Below are 20,648 nucleotides of genomic sequence, written 5' to 3' on the forward strand. Positions count from 1 at the left end.
TTTGATAATTTTAAATCATTTTTTAATACATAATTTTTTGGAATTATAGTAAGGGTTAGGGGAGTTAATATTTAAAAATATTTTGGTCAAAAAAAGAAAAAAAAAGAAAATTATGCTGGGTTTAAAATTTGCTACTAAATTTTCTAAAATTTGCTACTCTGTGACACTTTCTAAAATTTGCTACGCCGTGACACTTCAGAGTCTGAAACACACTGTCCGTGGGATGTGGCTTTGGGGTTAGAGGAATCTGACTCTAAATGCCAGTGAAAAATGCAACCAGGCAAATGCAAAGAAATTTCTGGGCAACTTGTTTATGACAAAAATGGTGTTCTGAAATCAGGAGGAACTGTTTTTGCTTTATATTAAATTTGCATGTTTATAGACCTGGGTAAGGCCAAGCTGTAGCCTTAAAGAGAAATAGCTAAAGGCCCCCCAAAAGGTACTTACTGGGTGAAGCTCCCCAATGATAAATGTTTTAGACATTTCTCTCGCATCTGAAGAGTGCCCAACGTCCTCAAAGTCCTCGGTAGCGTCACCCCCGGCTTGTTCTCTTAAGACTTCTTCCCCGCCGGGATGCTGTTCAAAAGACAGACAGACATAAAAAAACTTTTTTCCCCAAGCAAATGAGGTAAAGGAAGTGGCAAGTTTATTTAACCAAACAGGATACTCCAGGAGTCACGGGTGAAGTGACTATAATTCGTCCACGATGCAGATGGCAACAACATACTCCTGTGTATTCAAACTCCTTCTAGAAAGTGCGATAAAACTCTTCCCAAGAGTAAAGTGTCTGCTTCTCCAGATTATTCATGGGGCAGACCTTTTTAATAGTTTAGGAATGTCTTCTTTGCTTTTTCATAAAGCTCTCAAAATTGCTCTCCTTAATCTTTATCCAATCTGTTTTTTCTTGCGTCTCATCTTTTTGACTTCTCAGGTCTGAGTGGGAACAAGCACCATTGCCCCTTAGATGGGAATCCACCTTTGGCGAGCACTCTCTGAGCCTGCCTGCATAGAAGGGAGCAGCCTGCGGGCAGTTAAGCAAGTCCCCTGTGCCTTGCAAAACTCACCTTCTAGCAGGGAGGAAAAGAGCAGGTGCAGTAGTGACTTGATCAAAACACCACCACAGGGCACATCACTGACAGGCAAGAAGGAAAGAGTTCAGTTCCACATGGGGGAGGGGTGGAAAGAGCTTTTTGGGTAACCAAGGCATCTGGGTGCTCTTAGCTGCTTTAACTGGTAAAACCAGGGCACGCCACAATGCAGACAGGGGAGAAGGACAAGCGAGGCCCAGTCATGGATGTAGGTGAAAAAGTTTAGAAATTCTCAGGAAGGAAAGGGGTTCTCAGTCAATTTAAAAAAGTGCTTGGTTACATCATCCTAAATGCTTTTGCAGGGGAGAAAGAAAACCTTCTTAAATTGAGCTTCAGTATTACCTTAGATCAAATACACCCTCCCCTTGAGCAAACCACCTATAAGTGTCCGACGCCTGAACAAACCATTCTCTCTGTAGTCTCTTCTTCTTTTCTCCCAATAACAGAAGACATAAAGGCACATCGCATTTTAGAAAGTGGACAATTTTTTTGAAAGCTGTTTCTCTTCCTCCTTTGTTTAAACATATCTAGTGCTAAAAGATTTACTTATTTATTTTCTCTACTATTTATAAAAGTTATCTGTCTACATTATAAAAAAATTGAAAAGCAGAAAAAAGAAAATAAAAATCACCCATAATCTTGCCATCTAGAGAAACCTGAATAGTCATATGTATATGTGTGAATGATTTTCAAAAGGAAACATTTGTAGACAGTATGGCTAGCAGTTACTACCACAAGAAATTGGGAAAATAACTGTGCTTATCACATAGTTTCTGAGGATTAGATGTGTTGATATATGTCTGGCACATGACATATGACCAGTAAATATTATCCAGCATTTTTATTAAATATTTTCCAAAGTCATTATTCCTCAATATGGCTTTTTACAGGGCTATATAATGTTACGCCTTGCAGGTATTTCCAAATGTATTTAAATGTCTTCTCTGGGGGTCTTCAGAACAGTGGAAGTCCACTTAAACAAGCCTGGGAGCCACCTGGTGGCCTCGGCAGGTGGCAGACTGACTTGCAAAGCTAACGAGAACTTCCTGACGCCCCGCGAGGCCACAGCAAGGAACACATGGTCTCCTGACCTAGAACGGGCTGTTTATGGTTAGCCATGAACTGAGGAGCACACAGCCAACATGGGAGATGTAAAGTGACTAACTCGGCCGCGCAAACTATGTAAATGCACAGACCGTTTCTTCTGTGTGGCAGCCTAACTCACAAGATCCTCCTTAACTTCTGGTTCTTGCCAAGGATACGTGAGTACAGACAAACCCCCAAAGTAACTCGCCGTTTTCCAGTTACAGCCTATCTTCAAAGGAACATTTCAAATGAGGTTAAAAACATAGGTTGGCCTTTTATAAAAAAAAAATAAAATAAAATTAGGCAAGTTTTAAAAATATAGCATTTGATCTTTAAAGTGCTAAAATGGGGAAAGTAAATACCTATCTATCCATGATTTAAACCCTCCCTAAGCCATTTGTGAGGTGGTGTCCTAAGGAAAAGAGAATGAAAGAGACAGATATTTTGGCTTATATTGGTTTCACTGACCACTATTTAAGAAAAAATATAGTATAGAACAAATGAACTGATGCTAAGATACTTTTGACCTACCCCTGGGATTTTTTAAATAATTAGTTAGAAAAACAAAGCCTAAAAATTGATTTTTGGAACAAAATAACTCAAGTCTGATTATATAAGAAATGAGAATGGCTTACTGCAGCTCCTAATATTATCCCTGAAAGATATTTATGACAGACAGAGAGAGACACACTGCCAGGTAAAGCAAGTCTAAATCACGATGGTTCGAAACTCGGCAACTCATCTGTCACTCTTCTCCCTGTTGGCAAATCTGTGCTGCTGCTTTAATGAGATGCTTCGCACCTTAAGACTAAAGGGAGCGTTCTTCCTTACCTGTCAGCACTAGTAAGTGACAAGGACAAAGTGAGAATGCTGGCGCTGCTGCCATCTTGGTTATTCCCAGAGATGGAATATGGCTTCTCTAAGACTTTTGTCCAGAAACGCTCAGAGAACGTACGACTATCTCTCAGGCAGGTTACAGCCTTGGGGGTGGGCCAAAGAAAAGGCAAGGCTTCGAAAAATGGTGGAATAGCAGGTGAGCTCAATTATCTGAGGGTCTGCTGAAAGATCAGGAAAAGCCCAAAACGCCTGGTCACGCGGGGGCGAGATTAGAGGCAACACAAGAAGTGAAATCCTCTGAGGACTCTGGCCAAACTTGGGCGTCTGGGCCAGGAACCTGTCCTGGCGACGTATGACTCCCAGGGTGTCACTCAGGCCCGTGTACAGGCAGCAGCTGTAGAACCCAGAAGGACAGGAAGGAGTGTTGGGGAGACGGTAGGGAGGACAAGGGGAAAACAAGCGTGTCTCACCAGGCGTCATCCTTCTAACGCAAAGGCTCCCATTTTCCCAGAGGAAGACCTGGTTTTCCATTTGGGTTCTTACGTGCCAAAGTCAACTCACTCAACAAACATACCCCATGTGCTGCCAGGCGCCACATGGCGAAGTGCAAGGCTCCAGTGAGCCAAGGTCAGGGCTCCTACAGTCTCGCAGGGACCCCGCAGGAAAAGCACACAATTGCACAGCCCAAGTGAGCACGAGTGCTCTGAAATGACGGAGCAGGGCCGTGAAGAACACGGCCCTGATGGCTCAGGAATGGCTTCGCTGGGCTGAGGTGCAGAGCGGGAGTCGGATTAGCCCAGGGCGGGACCGAATGTCGGAAGGTCTCATAGTGGAGGGAGCATGCGAGTCCGGGACTGGGGAGGAGGGGCGAACCACACAGGCCCGGGGCCTCTTCAGTGATGCTGATCTCTATCCTGTGAGCAATGAGAAGCCACCAAGAGGATCTAAGAAGAAAGGGTGACAAAATTAGATTTAGTTTAAAAGTAAACCCAGTCATCAGAGTGGAAAGCAGACATCGGGGCAGGAGAGGGCTCAGGAAGACCCCTGCTGAGGCCATTACGCTCATCTAATCCAGGCCAGAGGTGACAGTGGCCTAAGGAAGACAGGAGCAGCCGTGGACGAAGAGGGTGACGGGTCAGAGAGAACAGACGAGAGATGACACTTCTTGCTACGTGAAGATAGTGGGTGTGAGACAAGATGCATCATGCTGACTCAGAATCTGACTTGCACAATCGGATGGATGACGGTGCCAAAGGCTGGGAACAGGGTCCTGGATGGAGACCAGGTCGGGGGAGGCTGCCTGCTGGAGCGCATCCGCCTGCTGAGCCAGTAGCTCCTGTGTCTGTTTATGTGAACAACGTAAATCATTCATTTTATGGCTTAATCCTCCTTTCACAACCACTAAAGGTCTGAAGTGGTCTCGTCAGCTCTTTCAGTTACACGATTAGTGAAAGAATTATAGTTGTAATCGTACTTGAGAATTTGAGGATTTACCGAAGTCAAGCGTCTGCCAAATACATACAGAAATAAGAGAAATGCAGATAACAAAAAGTGTTAAATGAGTATCGATGAACTCAGGGAAGTCGACCGAGGAAGACGGCCGGTGTTCACTGACATGCCTCTTGCCTGGTCCCGAGGGAGCTGAGGTTGCCCGCCCCGGCCATCAGTCATTCCAATTAATGGCACTCGCTGAGCCTCTGTGGGGCTCAACAATCTAAAAGGTATACCCTGCTCTCAGGAAAAAAAAAAAAAAAAAGGGTAAGAGGTCGAAAAAGGAAAAAAATATTACAAACTTGATAAATTTTTCTTGACTGGACACCAAGTAACCATAATGAATTGCACAGTATCGACAGTCCTTTGCACAATGCTAACAAACAGGAAAAAGTTCAGATTTTCACCTCATCGTTAACAGTACCATGGTCTCCAGAGACGTCAAACAATTAGAGAAGTGTTAAAGGATCGTCTTAATTTATCTTATGTTTAAATAATTGGGCCATTTTAATAAACATCTTAAACAACAATCCAGGCCCCATTAGGCTAGAAATTGGATCCGCAGAGTGGATGAAGACGGCACGCTTGAGGCCAGGAGCACGGAGCGGGGCCAACCGGCGGAAACGTGTGGGAGAGCATGCGGTCAGCGAAGAGACAGAAGCCTCTGAGTGACACGGACTCCGTGCGGCGTGTGAGGGCTCATCGTGCATGCCCGCCTGACGGGCCCTGGGTGCGTCTGGGGGGCAGCTTCCCTACGAGTCGGGGGCCCTGGTAGAGGAGAGGGGCTCCCGGAGTGGGCGGGCCAAGAGAACACAGGGCAGAGGAAGGAGGGTTGGCCTTTCTAGGCCTGACGCCTCACTGTCGCCTCACTGACACGGCTGAGACCACCTACTTCTTCTCCTCCTGCCCTTGAACTCGGACTTCCGCTGCTGGCCCCCTGCTCTCAGGCCTGCAGACTCGAACTGAATTACACCGCCAGCTCCCGAGTCAGCCTGCGGACGCACACCTGGGACTCCTGGGCCCTCCTAGGCCCTCCTGATAATAAACCTCTTCCCATCTCCACGTGGAGTGACATGCAACGTCTCCGGCTGGGACTGTTTCTCTAGGGAGCACTGACAAACACGGCCGGTGAGCACGGACCGAATAACGCAGGGGCTTGGGAGCCGGGGTGGACCGGCAGGCAGTAAGGAGCTCCCGAGGGGCCAGCCGCCGGAGGGCAGATGGGCTCTAAGTCAGGACAGGCGGAGCATGCTGCAGGCCTGCAGCAACCTGCCCCGAGTGGGCCACACAGAGCCTCGCCAGCCCCTCGCTTCCCTGCCACCCACACCCCGCACAGCCTGCAACTTTACTAATAAGGCACTTTGTGATTCCCGAAAGTTCTGCCGCCCTCCACCTATTCTGTAGGCCTGGCATCAAAAGCTCAAGCGTGGCTGGAGATCTAGACTCAGAAGGGTGGCCTGAAGGTGAAAACCCCCGAAGTTCAGGGTTTAAAAGCACCTTCTGAGACCCAACACCCTTAAATCCACAGATGGAGAAACTGGGACTCAGAGAAATTAAGCCCTAAGTCACACTGACATTTCATGAAGGAAATAGGCCCAGAACCCATGTCTGACTTAGTCCAGCCTCTCCTTTTTTTTGGAACATGCAAATTAAATGACCGTTTTTATGTTTCTGAACAAAATGACTTTAGAGAGGATGCCTTAAAAATAAAGTTTTTTGATACACTTATTTCCCTTTTGAGATTTAGAAGAGATATCTCTCACTTCTTCTAGACCCTAAGAAACTGTCATTGCCCTACCCTTCCTTGCCCTACTAAGAAAGACTCAAAGGACAGACAGACTCACTTTCTCTCCCCCTCCCCCGCTCTCTCTCCTATCTCAGGGATCTATCTAGCTAGAAAGTTGTCCCTGCAAAGAAACTCAACTGCACTACAATGTCACAATATGCACCAAAGTCCAGTTCCTCTGAGTGCTCACTTAAACTAAGCAAAAACTGACAACAAAAAGCGCTTTGCACTGAAATGTGATGTTGTGGGACCCAAAGTCCACCGGTCCTGGAGTTTTAAACACAATCTTTTAATCTAAACATTCAACACTGCCAAAAAAAGTGGAGTGAAGATTGTCTGTAAACAATGACTAAGCAAAAAAATAAATAAATAAATAAAGGTAAAGAGATTATCTGCAATAGTTGAGCAAAAGATGAGAACAACTCAAAGAAGTTTGCAGACCAAATGATCTGCACAGGATTTAAAAGTAAAATAACAAGGGAGCCTGGCCACATGTTTTCTCTCATTTCCAGACGCTAGTTTTCTGAGGAGGCAGAAAATGACGGCCCAGGAGCTGGTGGGGTTCATCAACCTCCCTTCTGCATGGCCCCCGAGGGCCCCACGGAGGAGCCACCTCTGCACCTGCACTGCCCCGGGCTGCATGTGCCCCTCTCTCTGAATTCTGGAAGCCGAGTGCTCTGTTTTTCATTTGTTGTTGGACTGTGGGGAAGCGATTAAAAAGGAGCATTAAGCGTATATCACCTCCCGACTGCTTTATAAATAACCCTTTCCCATGTCGTTTATCTAAATGCTAAATCAAACCTCCCGTTAGTCGCACGTTTGGCCCTTGCTCACTCGAGCCCCTTTGGCTCTGAGATGCCTGCCTGACCCCCTCGCGGGCTCTGACGGCTTCCTTCTCACACTCCCCAGGTGCCCATGTCACGTTCTAGAAGTGACGGAGTGCCCTCCAGTTGGCATAGCTCCTGTGTCTAGGCAGCACTGACCGGTGGGAAAGGCACAGGCCTGGACATGCCAGAGCCTGAATCAAGGTCTAGCCTGTCATGCCTGAGCAGATGACCCAGGAAGGTGCTGGACTTCCTGAGCTTTCATCAAATACCCCACCATCTTAAACTGCAGAGAAGAGTGAGTGATATCATTAGAGAATGCCTGGCCTATCCTACGCATGCAGGCGATATCCATGTAGGTCCCTGTCTTCCCCATTGCCACTGGATATCACCACAAAGGACCTTGTACAGACCCGGCTCGGGCCCTGACGCCTTTAAATCGCTGAAGGCTAAGTCCAGCACCAAACCCCAAGGGACTGCCTTCCTTCGACCTCCAACTTCATCTTCAACTGATTTCTATGGATTAAATCAAATAGCCTGACTCTAAGCCACAGCAGAACCAAGTAACAGGAGTCAACAGAAACAAGACAGCATAACGACAATGAATGTCTAGGGAGATAGTCCTCAAAGGTCGCTGGGATGAGAACAGATAGGTAAGCAGCTGTGAGCCTGAGCTGGCAGTTCGCCTGCAGAATGTGCTTCGATTCTCTCTCTTTGAAAAAAAGAGAAGCAGAATTCTTGGTTACTTTTAGAGTTGAGATAATAAACAATTAGTCTAAAATGTACCACAAATCAAAGGTAAGTTTGCATTGGCCACTGACACGTTTAATTTTACCATGTCTAAACTCGTCTCGCTAGCTAATATACAGCGAGTTTGTTAACCGGAGGCACGCCTAGTCAGGCAGTCTTTGAGCCACCGACTGCTTGTTTTCCTACATAAACAAGCCCCCGCCTCGCCCTCAGGCTCCCACTGGATTATTCTCATCAGGATTCGAGCATGTTATTTCTCCTGTCTTTACATACTTACACACTGTCTCTCACACACTCTCACACACCCTCTCTGGGCTCTACTTCCCCCTCTGGGCAATTCCTCGTTTTTCCCCTGTGTAGGAAAAACCCTGAAAGGGTTAAGCCTGCTGTCTCCAATTCGCCTCCTTCATTCTCTTTTAAATGACTGAGTGACCAAAACTGCTTCTTGCTAAGGTTTCCAGTGATGACCCTTGTGGGTTCTCAAGCCTCCTCTGCTTAACTTATTCACACAAGCAACGTAGGCAATGTGTCTTAGGAAGACTTTTCATGCTGCTTTCCAGGATGTTCTCTCCCCATCACCCCATCGGTCACACTTTCGTGCCCTGCTCCTTGCTCCTCCTTCTCCATGTGGGAGTGCCCTGGGGCCCAGCATTCCACGTTCCTCGGCCATCACAACTAATGTCATGACTTTAAAAGTGCTGACAATATCTGAATCTTTATCTCCAGGTCAACAAGACCTTTCTCCGAAACTTGGATTCTTGTATCCACATCTACGTCACAGATATCTAAAAAAGTTTCTCAAACCAAACATTAACTACTGAACTGACCTTCTCTCGCAAGACTTGCCCCATCGTCACTCACTCCCACCCCATTTGATGACACTTCTATCCAACCGGTTGCTCGGGTCAAAAACCCTGGGGTCTCACTTGACCCTTGTTTCTCTCATCCCTACACTGAATCCACCAGGACATTCTGTGGGCTCAACTTTTCTAATGTGGTCAGAATCAGACCAATTTTCCCACCCCTGCTGCCTCGCCTCTCACCTGATGCCCCGCCCCTGACAATGTGCTCTCATCCCAGTAGAGTGACAACTTAAGTGTCAGTCAGACCATGTCACTTTGTTATTTAAACCTTTTCATAGCTAACCACACCACTGATCTAAGACTTAGGTAATCAAGAACCTGTGGTCCTGGCAGAGACATGCCAGAGAGCAGTGGGGCGGAGCAGAGGACCCAGGGACGAACCCCTACGAAGGCTCCCAGCTGATTTCTGACAAAGACAAAAGCGATCTGATGCGAGGACAGCCTTTGCACCAGAGTTCGGAGCAACCGGACATCAGGAGTCAAAAAAGTAAATCTTGACCTAAACCTCACACTTTATACAAAAATTAACCCCAAACACATCACAGATCGGAATATAAAATGTAAAATTTTTTTAAGAGACTTAGGATTAGGCGAAGAGTTCTGAGACATGATAGCAAACGCATGATACGCACAGGAATAAATGGATAAACTGGACTTCCCAAAAATTAAAAACTTTTCTTCCTCGAAAGATCTTCTTAAGAGAACAAAATGACAAGTCACTGACTGGGAGAAAATTTTTGCTAATATACCTGACAAAGGACTTATATCCAGAATATATAATGAATTCTCTACACTCAACAATAAGGAATCAAACAATCCAAACAGAAAATGGGCAGACAACTTGAGCAGACATTTCTTCCAAAATATGTATAGACGGCAAAGAAGCACATGAAAATAAGGTCTAACCTCACTAGCCAGTAAGGAAATGTGAATTAAAACCACGGAGAGAGAGGACCACACACCTGTTAGAATGGCTATGATTAAAAAATATATGTCTGCTGGTAATTGTATACCAATTATATTTGGGAAAAAAAATCATTAAAAACTACCGGTGATCAAACGCTGGTGAAGGTGTGGAATGCTGACCCCGTTGCACACCGCTGGTGAGGTGCACAACGTACAGGCACTCGGGGAAGCACCCCGTCTTAAAGTGAAACATCCGCTCACAAAATGGCCCAGTGGTCGCCCTCATGGGTCCTGGTCCCAGGGAATAAGGGCTGACATCCACATGAAAGCCTGCACACGAGCCCAGCAACCATTGAAAGGGACTCAGTAGTGACTGAATAATTAAGCTTGTGAGTGTAAACAAGTGGAGAGTCGCTACAGAAGGGTGGCTGGGGTGCAGCTTATGGGTAACGGCCCCAGCTGGAGAGGCCTTGGCGCTCCTCCGGGGTTACCGCACGCGCTCATGCGGGAAGAGGAGCGAGCAGCCTGAACGGGTCTCCAGGGCATCGTGCAAAGGGAGGCCATGGAGAGGAACTAAGCAGAGAAACGACTTTCCACAAGATGAAGTTTTTTTATTTTCTTCCAGAAATTACATTTTTAATGTAATAACAACATACATTACTCAAACTAAAAACTCTGAGCAACCGACCGTCAGTCTGCTGGAAGCGGCGAACCCCTGCAGACCCTGTCAGAACACGTGCTCCGAAGGGCACAGGACAGAGGACGTAACCTAACAGCCGCTGGTGTGTGACACGTGCGACAGGGAAGGACCAGGCAGACAGGCAGGAGCAGGAGGAGGAAAGGCTCTTCCCACGGTGGTCCCCAGGGGGCGATATTTAAGTGGAATGGAGATGTTGGCAGATAAGGAAAGAGGGTGTCACTCACAGAGGACAAGGACCCAGGGGCTTAGCGAGGGGCGGGCAGGGGTGGGCAGGGCATCAGCTGGACCCAGGGGCAGGTTTTGTAAGAGTAGCAACCACATAGGATTTCCATTCAAAACAACCCCTCCCAGGCCAGTCCCTTCAGTGGCTTTTTGAAAACAACATTTAACCCCCTCACACACACCTCACACACAGGCAAACGATCTCCTTAAACAACACGACACTGACTCTCAAGGCCACCGGAGGCCCTCTGTGTCAGGAACAGTCCCTGAAGACTCCACCATGAAAAACTGGAATGGCTGCTTCCTCCACCTTCCAGGCGGCGGCACAGTAAAACGACAAAGGTGGCGAGAACGGCACATTTCTGCCCTTTTCCCTCCCAAGGCTTCCCTTCTCCTTGAATCTGTCCATCCACAGCTTTCCTTGGCGTCCTCCCTGGTTCCTGCGGGGGAATTCCAGATACGGGGGAATCGCAGAGCGAATGACAGCACATACGTGCCAGTGGGGTGGCCTTTTTCTTTGGAAGCTACACTTGTTGTCTTCAAAACGCCCAAGGACTCTTGGCCGCTGAGTCACAGGGTCAGCAGGTGGCTCAGATGGGGACCCCGCGTCCTGGCTTTGCTCCTTCTGGCCGCACTTCTTGAGCAGGTCACGGAACCTCCTGAGCCACAGGTTTCTGACCTGTGAAGAGGAGGCCACCACTGCTACAACCTGAGAGGACTGCTTTGAGGATTACAGGACAAAAGCGAAGGAGGGTTTCATGCACGTAAAGTATTTAGCCTACTGTGTGGCACGTACTGAATGTCATTTGGCATTCAGGGAGCTTCCGCTGTGACCACTTTTATGATTAGTCCACTAGGAGGGAGGACGAAGGACCTGTACCAAACACTTCCTGGAGAAGTTGGAAAGAAGGAAAAGCAGGCTGGACATGGTTTGTGTCCTGGCCAGTTTCTGACTCTGCTTTGCACTGAAAGCAACAAGCGGCAGCAGACACGCCCAAGGCCTTTGCTATAAAAGAGCCACTGGCTGCCACCCGCTGTGAGCCAGACACAGAAAACCCCTGGCTGGGCCCCGAAGAGTTCATGCTGCCCCCTGCCTCCTCCCAGCATCGGCGCGGGTCAATGCCATCATTCTTGGCATGACATGCTCATGGGCCAACTAGAGGTACAATTCCACGGATGTAAGAAAGTGACTTTTTGCCATCATCCATGAGACGTCAGCTCTCACAAACCAGAAGTCACTTACCAACGGGTTGCCCAGGCCATTCTACTGACCCAGCCTGAATTGACTTCTCCCACATTTTCGACTCACTCTCCCGGTCCCATTGGGGACCTGGTAAAACACACAGGCAGCCTGTTAATAAATACACAGCACAGCATGTTCCCGAGAAAACAAAGTTCAAAGGTAACGGGAAAAAGCACACATTAGGAAGCTGTAGAGAATGCCTGAGCCACCGCTAAACCCTCGCTGAGTCTGCTGCCATCTTGGGTCGCTCTACCGAGCCCTCAGAAACAGACCAGCACTGCTGATAATAGCTCACGCTGGGGTAAACAAGGCATCACTTGCTGCAGCTGCACTTTTAAGAGAATTTATGTTAACGAGGCTAAAACATTTCCTTCCATTTCCCTTTCTGACAGAAACACACATCCAAGTAATTCAGAGGAGGACGTGGGGAATCACCAGGTCTCCCAACGACTAAGGAGAACACAGACCTGGGACAGACCCTCACTGGTGTGAGGCCCTTGGGAGTGGTCACTGGTACGAATGACACGGGCAGCTCGGGGACATGCAGCAAATACGAAAACGGCATGGCCGTTCGAGCTTCTCCTATGGAGATAACCGCAGGTAGAAACTCAAACGGAGTGTGCAAGAGGGGGAGTGGTTCCGTGCTGCTGGAACGTTCCTGCAACGAGGAGGCAGCCAGGGAAAACAGGGCTCGCTGCCACGGAGCAGGCAGTGCGGGCGGGCCGATTCCGTAAAGCGGGTCATCGCACGGAGGGTGCATCTAGCGTAGTCTGGACAATGTCCCCCGCGACGTTTTCGGTGGTCACCTCTGCACAGTGGAATTCCGGGAAGCTTGGAGAGTCTTCTTTGCATGTTTCCACATTGTCCGGTTCCTTATAATAACCACGTAGTGTTGTTTTCCCCCAAAATAATAAAGCTGCACTTTTAAAGCTCCAGAAAAAAGATGGTATCCCACTATGCCCCACATACATTCCTGAAAATTTATACTTCAAGTGACTATTTGTATTTTGAACCATTTTTGTTTGCTAAAACTATAATCTGAGTTGAGTTCCTACTAAATAAATATTAGACCCACCTCATAACAAAATCATTATAACTATTTGTAAAACTTTAACTTAAAATATTTACATACTTTTCCAAGTATTTTCATATACATTGTTCCTGCCAACGTTCACAAGCCTGAGGTAGATGCAGGTGACAGAATGTTCCCTACTGAAGAAGGAAGAAAATGACAGAGAATTTACCTGACTTGCCTGGGTCACCTCAACAATAGGTCTAAGGTTTAGATCTAGTTTTCCTCACCCCAATCCAATACTTTCCCATGAATGTCTAGTGGGGCAAAGGTTGTTCAGACTCCATTATATTAAAAGGTATTTATTGCTAGTCTTCTGTGGTTTGGGAGAACTTTTAGAATAGATACCTGCATTAAGTAGAAATAAGCATCATGTATTCCTTGAGTTACCCAAGCTAGCCTGCATAATCTGTCCTCCCTTCCTTAGTTTCCATCTACCTTAAAGAGAAATAAAAAGCAAAAGTTAGCAATCTCCAGTGTTTGTTTTGAAACATTAAAATGAAGAAAACAAAGTAGCCTCACAAGCACTCTTAAAACCTCTTCTCAAAAGTAGCAAAAAGTTACCAAAAAAAATTTTGTAGAAATATACAAAGCAGCCCTGCCCTCAGGCTCACATTCCCTGGTGGCCTAGAGGCTCTGCAGCTGGTTTACCCACAATGCCTGGGCCACCTTTACCACCCTTTCCTCCTATGGCTTTCATAATTTCTAGTTTTATTTGTCAAACTACATGTTACATAATAACATTCCTATTTTACATTGATCAAAGACATATTGGCAACTGCAGCTTTTTAGTAGTATGAGATTCACAATATAATCAAACTTCCTTAAAAAATAGCAAAGGCATTGAAGATTTTAGCCCTCACATGGCAACCCTATCAAGGGTCCCAGGACGGCCATGCTGGGGCAGGAAGCTGAAAGCCTAGCACACTGCATTACGCAGAGATGGTCACAGAAAGTGAGAACAAACAGTAAAGACAGCACGCTGAACACGTGTCCCCAAAAGTGGAATCAGGCTATTGTGGGAAGGCTGGCACCTACGATGGCCGGCTGGAACAGGCCGGCAAGCACACTGTCACTCTCATTGGTCCACAGCCATGGCGTCAGCCGCCTTCCTCTTCTACCTCAGCCCACGCCAGGCTGTGCACCAGCCCCGTCCTCTCCACTCCCGCCCCTGCGGACTTGAGGCCCCATTTACTAGAGAGCCCAGCCTGAGGCTCCCACTGCCCTCTGGGACAGCTGACCGGCTTTCTATGTCACCATTCCTGTCCGCAGCACTGCTTTATCATTCCTCTTCCTGGAATGGAAGCTTCCACTCGGGTTCCAGTCTGGTGAAGGAGAGAGAGGCTCCCGGAGCTCAGCAGATACCTCATCAACTAATCAAAAGGGAGGGCATGAGGAGCAGAGAGAGCACATGAGCCAAACTCCAGCCCCAGTGGGGTGACTGCAAGGAGGGCTGTGCCTAGGACCAACTGAGAAAAGCAAAGCGTATAGGAACCACTGTAAACTGGGTTTTATCTATCTCATTATAAATAGTAAGTTTTTTGCTACCACACTATAAGTATTAGTTATCAAATATTAGGGATAAACTCCTTTCATTACATTTTATTTGAGAGGCATTCTCCCCAAGCTACTTTCAAAGATAGTACTGAAAACTGAGTGAGAAAGAATAAAGGAATCTGTTGTCAGCTAACTTAGCCACTGACCGCCTTGTTTGCATCTCTTGCCCCTTTCTTGCCTCAGAAGAATGAAATGTAAATGATTTATGGTAGGGTTTAATGACCTTCTCTATCTCCTTCTGAGAAATTTACCCTTAAAAGTTATATAAAACAAATTTTAAGGTGGGGATTTTTGTCCCCAAGGGGACTTTTGGCAATAACTGGAGACATTTTTGGTTGTCACAAGTGGGGAAGGGGGATACTACTGACATCTGGTGGGGGGAGGTCTGGAAGTCCTCCTGTACAACACAATGTTTAGGACAGAATAATAGCCTATTATTCATTTATAAAGACTACTCTTTATTATTTAATAGACAGAAAGAAAAGAAAGAAAGGGAAGAAAGAAAAGGAAGAAAAGAAAGAAAGAGAAAGAATGAAAAAGAAAGAAAGAAAAAGAAAGAAAGAAAGAAAGAAAGAAAAAGAAAGAAGGGATCTCAGAAACCCAGAATAATTCATACCAGGCAGGGCACAAGGGACAGCTGCAAGCAGACGTTTAGAGTCAATTACACCTGATGTTACAATCAGGGTCTTTAGTTCAAGAAACTCTAACAGCAAATAAATTGAAGTTCAGAAGAAGAGACAGTTCAAATGTGACTCCCAACCAGAAACCACTCCTAACTAAATTGGGACACTATTTTATCTTTTGGCACTCCACCAAGTAACAAGTTCATAATAAAATATCTTGGTAATAAACTTCAACATTTTTAAAAGCAGTTCAAAAAAAAAAAATCTCTGCAAAACAAAAGTCCCAATTGATTCAGCTAAGCTTAGGCCTCTTTATCTTAGTTATTCCGGCAAATTATGTAAAGAATTCCCATAACATTCTCCTTTATTGTCTGGGGAAAGGTTAAGTGTTAAGATTTAAGAAAAGATTTTTTTTTTTGAAAAGAAAAAAAAGAAAGAAAGAAAGAAAGAAAAAGAAAGAAAGAAAGAAAGAAAGAAAAAGAAAGAAGGGATCTCAGAAACCCAGAATAATTCATACCAGGCAGGGCACAAGGGACAGCTGCAAGCAGACGTTTAGAGTCAATTACACCTGATGTTACAATCAGGGTCTTTAGTTCAAGAAACTCTAACAGCAAATAAATTGAAGTTCAGAAGAAGAGACAGTTCAAATGTGACTCCCAACCAGAAACCACTCCTAACTAAATTGGGACACTATTTTATCTTTTGGCACTCCACCAAGTAACAAGTTCATAATAAAATATCTTGGTAATAAACTTCAACATTTTTAAAAGCAGTTCAAAAAAAAAAAATCTCTGCAAAACAAAAGTCCCAATTGATTCAGCTAAGCTTAGGCCTCTTTATCTTAGTTATTCCGGCAAATTATGTAAAGAATTCCCATAACATTCTCCTTTATTGTCTGGGGAAAGGTTAAGTGTTAAGATTTATGACTGAGACTCCCCCATAGTGATAAAACGCATCCAGAGGTGGCAAAGAAAATCCCCTTGGAATTTACTGCAAAAGTCCTAACCTACAGCATAGGATCTTATAAAAGGAACGTTTTCCTTTAAGTTAAGCAAAGTTGTTTTAAAACTTCCAAAGTTGCTTAAGGAAGGATCAAGTTCCACCGTTAGCGTTTTTACTACTCTGTCGCTCTTCCTTCTTCATCGAGGCCAGCCACACACCCACACCCACAGCCCCAGGAGTTCTGTACTTTATTTACCTCGCTGTAAAGTCCCCATTGGATTCGTTAACAATTATTGAGTGCCTTCTAGATGACAGCGGGTGGGTGGTGGGGTGGGCCTCTGGGAGCTGGGAGAGAGCGCGTGCAGCCCACACACTCTCACCGCGGAAAAAACTCAGGGTCCCCTCCTGCGGGATCCCACAGCTTGCGAGGTGGGTAGTCTCCAACCGGCTATCAGGAATCCACTCGGGGCATAACTGAAGTGGAATGACCCCTGTCCCACCCACATGGAGGCTGCAATCTACGCAAACTCAAGGATAAAAGGGATCTTTCAAAACCCATCGGCGTAGCTGCGCCCTCTGCTAGGCAAGCAGCTCCAGCCGCGATTTTGCTTCCCACCGAGTGCTGAATGGTGCTCACCCGGCCGCCGCGCTAGCCTAGGCGCCTCCGGTGGCTCCCAGGTGGGCTCGCACAGGTGTGCTGGCTCCGGAGGCGCAGACGCGGAGACATTCCCATGTGTGCGGACACAGGGCGCAGAAACTAGGATTGACTCCGGATGTGCTGAGACAGGTATGCACAGAGAGATGTGAAGACTTGGGGGCGCACACACAGGTGTGCCGGCGCGGGGACCAGGCCCAGGTGTGCAGAGCTGGGTGAGCAGCCTCGGGCGCGCACACAGTGCCGCGCACGTCAATCCTGCGGCGATGCGAAACACCGTCACGGCAGGGAACCCTCAAGCCTGGGTCCGCGTCGCGCCTCACCAACTCACCTCCTCCAAAAATTTGGTCAAATCATACACTTTCTGGTGCAGGATCACCCAGGTGCTCTTGCTGTGGTTGTGTTTCCGGATCTCTTCCAGGGTGTAGTACTTGACGGTCTTGTCCGACGCCTCGGCCATTTCGGAAAGCGGCGACCCTCAGGCCCTGCAGACACCAGCGGAGCCGGACGGAACAGAGCGTGCACTTTAAACAAGCCAGGGCGGGGTCATTCTCGCTCCCGGGACCGGCGACGGGAACAGGGCGGCCGGAGCCACAGAGGGGACGGCCAGCGCACGGCCTCCGATGATTGGTCAGAATCCGTGTCACTCAAATGGCCCGCCCTCCTCCGACCTACCCCCAAAGCGCCCCCGCCCAAAGTGGCTGTTGATTGGCTGCAGAAGATGCCCTCCACGATCGTGACTTTTGGAGTGCGCGGGGATGGGGTGAGGCGGGGCTTCCCTTGCACCTGCGCAGAAAGTGGAGCGGGGGCGATCTGGGAGACCCGGCAGCGCACGTGCGCGGGAAGGGGGAGCGCGGCGGGGTGGCTGTCAAAGGAGGGTTCACAGGGGCCAGCGCAAAGTCCACTCTGTGCGGAGCAGCGACCTCATGGCAAAATTGCCGCTATTTCCAATCAAGTCAGATCAGCCAGACCTGTACGTTAATTTGGCCTTTCCGCTGCAAATCTCAGGAGTAAACTGTTAGCGTGACGTGAAACAAATGAGCTTCGTGGACGTTAAAACACGCAGTGCCGTCAAGTAGCCTCGGTGAAACAAAAGTGCTGCCCAGAACAAACTGTCACTCTAACTTTGCTTGACTACGCCCGTCCCTGCACAATCCCCAGGACGGCCCATTTCTCAGGAAAAATCAACCCAGGGGGATTATAAACGTTCTAATTATTTCTGTAACTGGTGTACTGCTGTCTTCGCTGTTGACCACTGTCTAAGCGAGTTATTGTATTAGTGTCTTCTGTCTTGTGTATATCGTTAAGGTAAATCCTAAATGATTGGTAGCACTTGGAACAGTCTAGAAGAGTACCTCCCCAGTGGGCACTCATGTGAAGGTTTACAACTGTTTGAGGGGGAAAAAAATGGAAAAATTCCAGCATATTAAAAAGTCATCTGGTATGTAGTAAGGCCTTTTTCAGCAATGCTAGTCAATTCCAAAAAGAGCTACAGGGCAGGCTGCGCGTGTAGGTCATCCTCCCAGAGGCTGAGCACAGTTCTTCCACTTTTAGGTGCTCGGTGAATGTTAGTCACTAACATTCCCCCTCTCCCTTCTGACCTTTGTAGGAATGGCCATTGAGAAGAAAACATTTTCCCAAGCATTCCAAATATTCTTTAGCCTTTTCATAAGATGGAATACATGGACAAATATTGAACCAGCTCTGCACCTCTGGAATAAACCCCAGCTGTTTATAGTACGTAATACTTTTTTATGTACTATAGTTGTTTATAGTACATAATACACATTCATAAGTATGTTGAGCTTTTCTATCTAGAAGATATTGGTGTGTAGATTTGTTTATGCATTTATTCGTCTGGTTTGGGTACCAGAGTAACACTGCTTCTTAGAATGAGTTGGGAAGTATTCCCTTATCTTCTATGTTTCCGGAAGGGATCATGTAGAATTGGCTTTATTCTTTAAAAGTTTGGAGAATTCTCCAGTGAAACAATCTGGACCAGCAGATATCTTTTTCGAGAGTTTTTAAATTATGAATTTAACTTCCATAACAGTTATAGGACTACTCACATTATGTTTGATACTGGGTGAGTTGTAGAAGTTTGCATTTTTCAAGGAATTGGTCCATTTCATCTAAATTGTCAAATCTATGTGTATATAGTTGTTCACAGTGGCCTGTTACTATCCTTTTGATGTCTGCAGGGTCTGTAGTGATATCCTGTTTAATGCCTGATACCAATAATTTGTGAGTTCTCTCATTTTTTGCTGTCAGCCTTGCTAGAGGTTTGTCAGTTCTATTGATTTCTCAAAGAACCAGCTTTTCTCTTTTGTTTTTCTTTTATTCAATGTTATTGATTTCCGCTCTTTATTCATTCCCTCTTTCTACCTTAGTTTATTTTTTGCTTTTTCCCCTCTAGTTTCTTGAGGTGGGAGTTTATTGATCTGAGACTTTCCCTCTTTTCAAATATATGCATTTAGTGTTATAATTTTCCAATACATTTTAAAAATAGTAAACCAAATTATACTATTTCCCTAATGGTTTCAGGACTGCTGAATCTCCAGATGTGACCTCTGGCAGAGTGATTAGTCTCTTGAGTAGATGGCTATCTCTATAATCCAGTGTCAAGACTGTTTCAGACATCACTCCCAGTTCCAAATAACTCTAGAAGTGGTTAAAAACAAAACTTTGGTGCCAGTGCCTGAATCCTATTAGGTGTGAGGTATCAGATGTATGACTATGAGCTAGTCAGTTGACTGTTCTAAGCCACTGCTTAGAAAATGCTTAGCACAGGGCCTGGCACATAGAAAGCAATCAACGGATTTTAGCTAGTGTTATTATGATGATGATTCAACAAGATTTCCTTATTCTAAAACACTGGTATGAGGAAATATCCTATCAGGCAGGTGCTCCAAAGGGAAGTAAATCTAGGTAAATTTAGAAACAAACCTGAGAAATTAAAGGAACACAAACACAAACTCCTCCTGACTTCCCCTCCAGCAAAAAAAAATATTATCAACATTTAGAACAGTGGTCCCCAGCCTTTTTGGCACCAGGGACCAGTGCTCCTATGAGAATCTAACGCCTGATGATCTGAGGTGGAGCTGAGGTGGTGATGCTAGCGTTGGAGAGTGGCTGCAAACACATGCTTTGCTGCTCACCCGCTGTTCACCTCCTGCTATGTGGCCTGGTTTCTAACAGGCCACGGACCAGTACTGGTCCGGGGCCCAGGGGTTGGGGACCCCTGATTTAGAAAACCAACTCTACTCCTAAAGTTCCTCAGGTAAAAATACACCATAAAAAGCATTCAGTCTTCTCTTCCATTATAAGACAGAAAGACGCAAACATTAGGTTGTTCAATTTCTTTTCTAATTCCTTCTGCCACTTGCGTCAAAGACTCACTTGAGCAGCTCTTTCCTGCCCACTGATAGTTATATTTGCCATTATATAGTTATAACCACAGAGCTGGTTCTCTCAACAAATGGGTATTTCTACATGGATAATTTGCATATCAATGTCTTCTAAATGTTACCATAGGTTATCTTTTCCCTTCCAAAAATACCTATATTTCTAGCATATATAACCTAGTTGATTTCTAAACAAATCCATTAGCAATAATTTCCAAATTTTTCTAATTTCTTAAAATTTTAATTCATTTAAAAATAAATCACGTATGAGCCGCCCCAGGCCTCAGCCCTCCTGAGCCTCTGCTCGCTGTGGGCTTGTCATGGAGACCGCAGAGGCCTTTCCAGCTGGTACTGTTCAGCACCTCAGGCTTCACTGGCCAGTTTGTGATTGAGGAAGTGGCCCAGGAGCAGGTGGAAGGGAACTCCCACCTGCTCTGGGTGGTGCAGGCCGGTCCCAGTAGAAGCTGCAGCGAGTGCTGCAGAGGGCTACCTGAGGCTGGAAAGATCGACACTAGCACTTGAAGTTGGAATGATGATTCGTGATATCACTACTGCAGCCTCACTTCATGAAATGGCTAAACAGGCAACAGTCATCCTCA

The 20,648-nt window shown here is 46.3% G+C and overlaps 1 protein-coding gene and 1 pseudogene across 2 annotated transcripts in view; one reads left to right on the plus strand and one right to left on the minus strand.

The window, feature by feature from the left end:
* LOC102879917 (cytochrome b5) overlaps positions 1 to 17,245 on the minus strand; it is a 25,078-nt gene extending 7,833 nt beyond the window's left edge. The window contains exons 1-2 of one of the 2 annotated variants that reach the window (XM_015590836.2): positions 16,977 to 17,245; positions 448 to 576 (exon numbers count right to left, since the gene is read on the minus strand). In XM_015590836.2, the coding sequence (XP_015446322.1) occupies positions 448 to 576; positions 16,977 to 17,105 (258 nt within the window). In that variant the 5' untranslated portion in view covers positions 17,106 to 17,245. The remainder of the gene's footprint in view (positions 1 to 447; positions 577 to 16,976) is intronic. The other variant, XM_006913737.3, reaches the window with a different exon arrangement.
* A 121-nt stretch (positions 17,246 to 17,366) lies between these two features.
* The window catches only part of LOC102889660, a 4,250-nt pseudogene continuing 968 nt past the window's right edge, over positions 17,367 to 20,648 (plus strand).

The sequence above is a fragment of the Pteropus alecto genome, unplaced genomic scaffold (assembly GCF_000325575.1).
Source record: "Pteropus alecto unplaced genomic scaffold, ASM32557v1 scaffold14, whole genome shotgun sequence".
Classification (NCBI taxonomy): domain Eukaryota; kingdom Metazoa; phylum Chordata; class Mammalia; order Chiroptera; family Pteropodidae; genus Pteropus; species Pteropus alecto.